General features: G+C 42.7%; 1 protein-coding gene across 1 annotated transcript; it reads right to left on the reverse strand.

Moving 5' to 3' along the window:
- Positions 1-551: 551 nt before the first annotated feature.
- Positions 552-3,784, reverse strand: NUDT15 (nudix hydrolase 15). The gene is made up of 3 exons (XM_056327287.1): positions 3,475-3,784; positions 3,168-3,358; positions 552-2,851 (listed from the first exon to the last, which is right to left on the reverse strand). The coding sequence occupies exons 1-3, from the start codon at positions 3,624-3,626 to the stop codon at positions 2,706-2,708; spliced, it is 489 nt and encodes a 162-aa protein (XP_056183262.1). The 5' UTR covers positions 3,627-3,784; the 3' UTR covers positions 552-2,705.
- Between the last annotated feature and the right edge of the window lie 5,593 nt (positions 3,785-9,377).

A 9,377-nucleotide genomic window follows, 5' to 3' on the forward strand; every position in this document is an offset into this window, starting at 1 on the left:
ATGTGCAATCAGAATCATACACAATATTGCAAAATGCAGTTAATGCTTTTTACTGTGGGATTAGTATTTTCTTCCCTAAATGCCCCTCTCAACACATCTTAGCACACAGCCACAGCTCGCTAGTCTCTTTCGTCTTCTCATTTATAAGGATGTTCTTTTCTTGGAATGAAATACAAATGGAGATAATTAATTAAGAGTCATGGAAAGTGTAATGTACAGTCTAGCCAAAACTCTTGCATGGCTGTATCATGTGATACACTAACTGAAATATAGTGGAGGTGAGTGATGGTTTCCAGACATAAGTAACAGTGAACAGAAGCAATGACCAGTTCTTTTTCTGGATTGTTTGTTAGTCTATTAATGGGACCAATGCATTACATAAGATGTCGTCTCTGCCTGCTGTTCTCTTAGCAGAAAATCAGATGCTAGGTGCAAGATGCACCCTAATCAGTTTCTTTGTATCAGTGCTCCAAACTATATGCTGTTCAGGAGTATTTTTCTCAATGCTGGATAACTATAATGCCATTTTAAATGAATTCTATTAAAAGCAGTTTAACAAATGACAAATTTTTAATTGCGTGTTCTGTTAGTGGCTTAGATCTGTTAAATAGGAAAATCTATTATATACACAAGTACTAAAATCAAAGTAAATGTAACATTGAGTTGAAAGGACTGTCTTAGCAGCCAAGAACTACAGAGAATCAAATTTTTGGGTGGGGAGAGGAAGTATAAATGCATGACACATACAGAACAAGTTATTTAATTTAGGGATTGCTGACAGCTGATTGCAGTAATGCACTGTAATCATCAAGAGTCCACTCAGAAAGCACACAGAAACCCTGACATATGGAGATACTGTTTGTGTCCTCATTTCAGTAACTACTTGTGTATTTACAACAGACAGAACAACTAAAACCATTAATGGAAACCAAGAATTTAGTGCATGACAAACCATTTTACAGTGACCCATGTTTTCCCATCATGAGCTAGATGCTTTCTAAAATTGCATTAAAATATTTTAATGTTTTTTTTCGTTACTATTTGGAACAGACGGGCAGGACATTTGTCAACTCTTCCTACAGCCTCTTTGTTGACAGCTGAATGGAATAACTTTGTGTACATAAAGTTGCTTTCAGGAAGAAAATCTCCACTTTTGAATAGAAAAAATAAGCTTTTTACAAAGATACAGTAGTAAAAGAATTTTCAGTGATGGTTCCCATTTCAAAGCTGCTTTATAGCGTTATCATCTTTCTTCGCTTCAGAGAAAGAGTATCTGTCCTAAGGGAAATTGTGTGTAGTTAATACTTCAAATTCTAAACAGGAGGCTTGCTATCATCAGTACCATCCTTCTAACTCGCTTCACTCTGCTTCTCAGCAAATAAAAGCCATCTCCATTTAAGAAAATGTATGTGCCAAGTAAAGAAGAGCTTTAAATTCTTCAAGCTCATTTCTTTGAAGAACTGACAATTCAATTCATAATTTCAGACAATTTTAATCTTTCAATATTGTGCTTATGTTTTATTCAAAAGAAATTTAAGTTCTCTCAGAATATTTTGTTCAAGGGGTATATCTAGATGAAACAGGCAAAACCTGTGTTTTAGAAGAACTCTGAAGAGGGGAAAAAAAGAGCCAATTGGTGGTTTTTTAAAAGCCACATCGTAAAATTAATTGATGTCCTAATGACTACATCTGGATAAGAATCAAATTTGGTTACAGATTCTAGAAAAATTGAACCCCCCCCCCAACTCATTGGTTTTGTATGTATCTTTGTGTGTACCATGATTTCATTCGCTACCAATTCAATCATTTAGTCACCTGACAATGCTATCCAATCCCAGTAGCCATACAGAATTACACCCGTCTGTGCTGTTTTAATACTGGCAGCCCTCTTCAGCCAAAAAGTACACCTGTGCCATAGAGCTACACCTATACATGAGGTTAGTTTGTACAATGCTATTTGTGTCAGCCTAGTAGAACACTATAGGCACCTTTCCATTAAACTATTACAAGTTCAGTAACACGATCAGGCATTCAGATCAACTGCAGAGATCTGAAACACTTCTGTAGATAAATCTGAATGTAACTGTGGCAGCAGAGAGAACTTTGCTATGAAAGGGGGTGGCAGGAATGGTTCAGGATTTTTCATTCCTTGCAACAAGCCACCACAAGCTTTTCATGTTTACCATGCCCTGATTTTCAAGTATATACTACTGTCTGCAGGAGAATGAGGTGTTTGTAAAATGTGACTTTTGTTCATGACAGTGCCTTAACTGAAGCTATGAGTCAAGGCTAAGTTTAAAACTTGGCCCAGGATTTATAATTACAGAAAAGCAGCATGGTATACAAAGTAGTTTTACACAGAAAGCAAGACAGTAGTTTAAGGAAATCAAGTTTCTCTTGGGCTTGGTGCTGGAACTGTTTCCAAGTGAGTAAGCTTCTCTGAGTAGTTCTGACATCCGAAGGGCTATTCATCCATGTAAAGGTTAACCAGATAAAACACTATGAGTTTTCTATAAAAGAAAACATCAACTGTTAACCACTAGAGCTAGAAATAGCTGTGGAATGAGAGACAACTGTCATGTGAAACACAGTAAGAGCACTGAAACATTTTGGCTTTGGGAAGGGTAACATTTTCACATGGGCAAAGTGAGCACAGTACATGCTTTCCTCATTCACTCAAAAAAGCAGGTCTGTCCTTGGGTTTGTTACGTCAGTTGGTGACTTCCAGTGTACCCCTTCAGATGATCGAGCTCTTCCGAAAAGGGATTGTAACCTTGCTCCCTCAGACAGCGCAGGGCCCAGAAGAGCTGATCCGCTGGAGGAAATTCATCCCATTTAACCCATTCCCAACCTGTAAGGTAAAAAAACCCAACCAAACAAAAGATAAAGCCCGAGCATAAGATTAATCACGTCACAATCCTGCCTCTGCAAGTCTGGGTGGATCGTGCATAAGCTACCAACGCGAATTCACATTCTCTGGGGCACACGCAGTTGTTTTCTAATGTTTCTTTCCTCCCCTTAGTCCCGACCCTGCGGGACACGCGCGTTCCCTCAGACCCGCGGCCACCCCTCACCTCGTTACCTCAAAGCCCGCGCAGGCAGAGGCCGATATAAAATAAATTAAGCTATAGACGTGCTCAAGCCACCGTTCGGACGCGCCCCCTCACCCTCGTTCTTCTCGGGCTCGCGGTTGCGCGGCTCCGCCCCCGGCTCCGCCTCGCCCTTCATGAGGACAGTGACGTAGTGGTAGCGCGCGGCGGCGCACACCGAGTTGACGGCGGAGGCGAAGCGCACGTTGCGCAGCCGCAGCGCCGCCTCCTCCAGCGTCTCCCGCGCGGCGCACTCGGCCAGGCTCTCCCTGCGGGCGGGGCAAGGCGGGGCCGCCTCAGGGGAGGGGGCGGGCAGACGGCTCTCCGCGGCGCCGGCCTGCGCGGCCCCGGGGCCCGCGGCCAGGGGGAGGGTCGGGGGTCCTACCCGAACTCCAGGTGGCCTCCGGGGAGCTGGTAGGTGCCGGCCCCCACCGCGCCCTTCCTCTTGCCCAGGAGGACGCAGTTGGGGTGCGCGGGGCTGGTGACCACGACCCCTACGCCGATCCCGGGCCGCGGGGGCTGCGCCGTCTCACCCATGACAGCCGCGGGCGCTACGGAAGGCTCCTCCCGGCTCGGCTCGGCCCGGCCCGGCCCGGCCCGGCAGGGCGGCAGCGGGCGGGGGCGGCTGGGCTAGCGGGGCCGCGGCCTGGGTTCGGGAGGCCGCTGCCCGGGGGGCGGGGAGGGTGCTAGGGCGCGCGAGGTACGCACGCGCGCCGCCGGCGGGTGGGGCGGGGCGCGGGGGCGGGCGGCGGCGCGGGCGCTGTTCGGGCCTGGCCGGGGCACTCGGCGCTGAAAAGGCGTTTGTGCGAGCGCGGCGGGCCTGACGCGGAGCCGGTGGGGCGCAGTCCCTTGGCCGCGGTGCCCGCCTGTCTCTGCCTGCAGGTTTGTTTGGCACTTAGGAGCGGCCCGTAGGTGAGCCCGCGGTGCCAGCGGGGGCGGCCCGGCTCTGGAGAGGCACTTGGGAATTATTAAAAAGAAACTACAAACTTGGCGAAGCAGAGCCCCACTAGCAGAATGGCAGCTCCTGACTGATGAAGGAACACATCAACATTCCTGCTAGTAAACATTCATTTTCATTTTCACTTTTTTTAATTACAGATATACGATTATATAGAACATAAGGTACAAAAATTCATGTTCCTTTTAAACAACTGTAAAGTTTGTTAGATTTTTCCCTTCTCTAGCCTATTAATCACAACACAGATACAAACTATTATTCCTTTGCAAGATTTTGAAACCTTACAAAATATTTGGCTACAGATGTTTTTATTTACTTGTGAAGGTCATAGGGCCAAATTGTGTGAAGATTAATCACTGCTTTTTATGTGATAGTTTTCTGAGGTTTAATTGCCTGAACTTGTGCAGTGTCAGATGAGTCCCAGTGGCATGAAGGCAACATCAGGAGTGTGTGGCTGGGCGTGCTGGAAGCAATGCTGCCCTTTGCTGGTAGTTGGCTGTGCTGTGTAGCTGTAATGTCAGCCCACACCCTGAATTACTGACATTAGTAAACAAAAAAATAGAGTCTTGGACATACTGCCCAGCTACCTGACTTCCTGTAAACCAAGCTTATTCATGTGTATCTGCCCTCCAGTACAGCTGGAGTAACCTAATCTCCACATTAAACAGCAGTCAGTTATGTCACTTCTGTATTTACAATTTAATATGACAGTGATCTTACAGAAGTCTTATCAAAGACTCGTCCTCACCCACTAAGCTCATTCTGGTACAATATATTAAAACACCACAAGGCTGTTTATCTGAACAATGAAAAATTCTGCTTTCTGTGTACACCATTTTCCTGTACCTTATACCAAACAGCATTTACAAACAAGTCTGAGGGTGAGGGTGGCCCACTTTATTTTAATATTTATACAGTTGTTATGTTGTTAGAATGGTAGCAGGATACAATTTCTTACATTATATGAAGTTAATTACGTAGCATATAATTTTTTCTCGTATTTTTCATAATCATCTGTAATACTTGTCAGTAGGCTAAGATTTACCCTTTTTCGCTACCATCCTATTTCATACAAGGATGCAAAGTATTATTCCTTTTCAGGAATTTAAAATAATTTTTGTTGTATCTTTTGATATCTGCTTGTTTTGAAATCTGCTTTTATTCTGATGTATTGGTTCAATTTTTTCATCTTACATTTGCAGTCATTAACAAAGAATACTGTGTGAAAATAAACCATACTTTGTTGGCTGAATCTGTTCTCATCAGTTTTGCTTTAGGATTTATTTAGGACATGGGTGTGCAGTTGGATTTTGCACAGGTTATGAAGTAAATGTAGGCCACTATTTCTGAGTTTGATAGTGAACAGACATCCGCTGAAGATGAGAGTAAGCCAAGAATGAGAAGGTAAAAATGCATCTTCTACTATGGTAGTATGTTGAAAAGCTTGCAAGGTTATGCTTTATGTGCTCTTATAAACTTGTTTATTAATACTTCATCTGACAAAGTATTTTTGTGAAATAAGCGGCTAAAACAGTGTGTTTGAACCAGCATGCATCCAGGCTGCTATTGAAAGAGAGGCAAGCACTTTTCAGGCCCAAGCACTTGTTCATTTTGCTGGCACTGTTATTCAAGTGGCTGTGCAGTGAACTGGATGAGCAAACGGCTCTGCCTCAAAAAAAATTATTTTTAATGAGATCTTTTCCTAGTGTGCTGTGGGCAGCACAGGGAGAGGATGGGACAGATTTAGATCAGATTAGACATAGCATGAAGCCAAACCTAACTGCAAACTGGGAGGAAAGATGATTTTTTCAGCAGGATTGGTTTCCCTGCTACGATTTACAGCTCAGGTACACAACTATTGAATTGGCACAAGGGAGGCAGCAAGTATGAGCAGCTGGGATCAAGAATGATGGGACTAACCATGTTAGTGACAGGCCAGATTTATGTCAGATTGAAATGACTACACAGCCATTCCACAGCCTACACAGAGAGAAAGCAGGTCAGAAAAGCACACAGTGTACAGAAGCTGCTTGAAAAGCAGCTACACAGCCAGAAAACATCTTTCTGAGAATCTCATGCATGCAGTTCCCTGGCTGTGGAATTTACTACATATTCACATTTGCTTAGCAGAAGTATGAGCTGGAAGATGTAAGGATTATGTTAAATCTTTCACATATCAAAGCTGGCATTCAGAAGCTGAGTAGAATGTGACAGCAGTGCATGGCTTCAAAGTCCTGCCAGCAGGCTGAGTGAAATGTGAGCTTGGAAGATACATGGTTTTTCCCTTGCTTACATTCAAGCAGCTGGTAGTTATCCTGAACCCTAATACTGAAAAAATAAAATTCAACATTGTTAACTGTTTCCTCACATGAATTTTAGCAGAAATATTTCTGTGACACCTCATGCTTCCATTAAATCAATTTTTATTGCACTTAAACGGGAGGGAGAGGATGCAACTTGGACGGTAATTGCTCTCCTGGGCTATGTTTTTGATTCATACTCCAGCTGCTGGGTCATAAGAAGCGGTTGGAATTGCAGAACAGATCGAGGGATTCCCAAGGGAGATGTCAGCTCTACCTTTCCATCAGATGAGGGACTGAACGGGGCACTTGAGGGAGCTATTCACCTTCCTGTAAAAGCAGTGAGGAGAAAAAAATCTCCACCAGCCTCTAGGAAAAGGAACTGAACGAAAAGAATAAACTTGGGCAGAAGTGACAGTCATTTGTTTTAAGGAAGACCAATGCTATTATGACTCTGCAAATAGAAGCATTTGAAAAGCTCAACATGACCCGGCCATGTGCCCTTGCAGCCCAGAAAGCCAACCGAACCCTGGGCTGCGTCAAAAGAAGCGTGGCCAGCGGGTCGAGGGAGGTGATTCTCCCCCTCTGCTCCACTCTGGTGAGACCCCACCTGGAGAACTGTGTCCAGCTCTGGGGTCCTCAACATAAGAAGAACATGGACCTGTTGGAGCGAGCCCAGAGGAGGGCCATAAAGATGATCAGAGGGTTGGAGCACCTCTCCGGTGAAGACAGAGGCAGGGTGAAAATCCTGCCTTTTTACTACAGTAGGATGCTGTATGGCAGGAGCTCTTGTCCCCTTTCTCTGCTGGGCTGTTTTAATGATACTCGGCTTTAGTTTAGTCATGTCTCAGAGCCTTTTGCATGAGGATGGCCACCCTGCTTTATGCAGCTGTGGTTCTGCACTGACTAGGTAAATATAGCGAAGCACCACTCCAGCTAGCTATGCCACTTCTAACATTAGGAAAGGTGGTAATTAGGAGAGGCTGGTAATCTACTGCTTCCTCCTATGGGACAGTATGATTGATATTTTTCCTTTTTTTCTCTTCAGGCTTGCTATCTTAGAAACATATGAAGTGGCACTAGAGAGACACATAATAATAAGGATATAAAGCTTTACACTTGAAAGTGCTAATGCAAATCTTACCTACACATTTAATTTGTTGGTTTTTTTCTATATGGTGTCTGAATGTATAGAGTAGCTGCTTTAGACAAAACAGGAGAGAAACCAAATGCAATTTTTTGGGGCTGTCTTTTCCATTTAGATTCCATCACTAAATTGTCCTGATTCAGCAGGAATAAATGCTGCCACATTTATAAGCGGAGTCTTGCATGAAGTTGGTAGATCTATCTTCTACTAGGGTATTGTGCAATAAGTGCTTTCGAGATTTTAGATAAAACAGGATTCTCCAGTAGAGTCTGGTTCTACAACAGTAAAATGGACTTTGCTCTTTGCTCTCACATAACTTAAGATAACTCAGATTTTTGCAAGATATGTCTGAATATTTTATATATTCCTTGTGTAAAACATCACAGAGTAGCCGACAGGAGTTATTTTCTATTCAGTAGCTTGTCATGCAATTTCTTAAGCCAAGATACACTACCCCATGTAAAAATGTGTTGTCTTTTGATCCCTAAATCCATGCTTTTTTGCCCTCTTCTATATGTGGCAAACAACTCTTGTGATCTCTAGATTTTTGACAATACATCTATTCTGCTTTAGTTTGCCTTCTTATATTTGAGATCTTTTCACTTAATTTCCTTGATATTAGTTTTTTGCAATTGCAAATATGCTTTCATACTCATAATTTAGATTAATTGCTTGTCAAATAATTTTTGTTTTCCCTTCAGTTTATAAAAGATTTGAAATCTTGTAAGTCTCCATCTGGAATTTCCTGAAATCCACAAAATTCATTTTAATAGTAATAAAGAAAAATGAAAGAAGATGGGGGAGAAAACAGGTTTTGCTCAACTCTTTTCAAAAAAGACCCCGAAACCATAAGAAGTAATACCTTTTGGTTTTAGAACTTGTGCAGGTCTTCTGTAGTAATGTCTTGCACTGATTCTTACCTACAAATAGACAGTTTACTTTAGCGTGAACAGTGAGCTGTTGAATGTTGACCCTGAGCTATGTACCTCAGATCTGAGTTTTCAGAACTTAGATGGGATTCAGACCTAAAGACGTAGTCAGTGCATTATGATGCTAAAGACCAGCTTCATGGTTCAGTGCTGCAATGCTTATCCAAGTTTCACTGCAGGAGGAGAAATTAATTTGATCTGCCTGCCTGAACTTATTGGGAAGTGGAGGAAAAGAAAGATGGGTTGATGTGGTGAGGTCACTGGTTAGGTCCCATGTGGCCTGACTTCCTTTCCAGGCTTTGCCTCTAAACTTGGTCTTGTTTTTCCCACAGCTGTCAAATAGTATACTGCTGGAAAGCATCTTCATTAGGAAATCTGTGGATAAAATGTAGGCAAGGGTTCACATTACTCCCAGTGTGCCACTGGCCTGTCTGTCAAGGTAATTAGTGGTTTGATGGAGTGACCAACAACAAAGCTATGGAGAATACTTATATGGAGAATATGAGTAAGGAAAAGAAATAAAGACTGCTCACCCACAGCTGAAATACTGGAATTTCCACAAATGATCCTTCTACTTAAGAAAAGAGTTTTCAAATAACAGAAAGGAAATTTTGAAGAAGTTAGCCTACTTTACCTTTGCATATGCCCTGACCCTACCTTGATTATAAATTTATGGTCTGCATCATTCTCCACCATCCTGGCTTCACATTGAACTCCAAACAATTTTTTTTCACTACCTTTTCATATCAGAATTTGAGACCTGTGAGTTTTTCTACATTATGTAGTTTCTTACCATAGAACAGAAAACCCTTGCTTTTAATATCATACTTCAGAAAAGGCCTGGCTGAGGAAAAAAAAACAAAACGTTGATTCCTGTAACTTTCACTGACTATCATAAACTCCTGTAGTTTTTTAATACCCGAATATTCTTTTGTATTTCAGTGATGGAATTAT

This window comes from Falco biarmicus, chromosome 2 (genome assembly GCF_023638135.1).
Source record: "Falco biarmicus isolate bFalBia1 chromosome 2, bFalBia1.pri, whole genome shotgun sequence".
NCBI classification, from domain to species: domain Eukaryota; kingdom Metazoa; phylum Chordata; class Aves; order Falconiformes; family Falconidae; genus Falco; species Falco biarmicus.

What these genes read in the sequence shown, in the direction of transcription:
- NUDT15 (XM_056327287.1), bottom strand. Translation starts at nt 3,626, where the DNA reads ATGGGTGAGACGGCGCAGCCCCCGCGGCCCGGGATCGGCGTAGGGGTC. An exon ending in GGAGGCCACCTGGAGTTCGG is followed by an intron (nt 3,359 to 3,474) that starts GTAGGACCCCCG and finishes CCCCGCCCGCAG; the next exon opens with GGAGAGCCTGGCCGAGTGCG. An exon ending in CGAGCCCGAGAAGAACGAGG is followed by an intron (nt 2,852 to 3,167) that starts GTGAGGGGGCGC and finishes TTTACCTTACAG; the next exon opens with GTTGGGAATGGGTTAAATGG.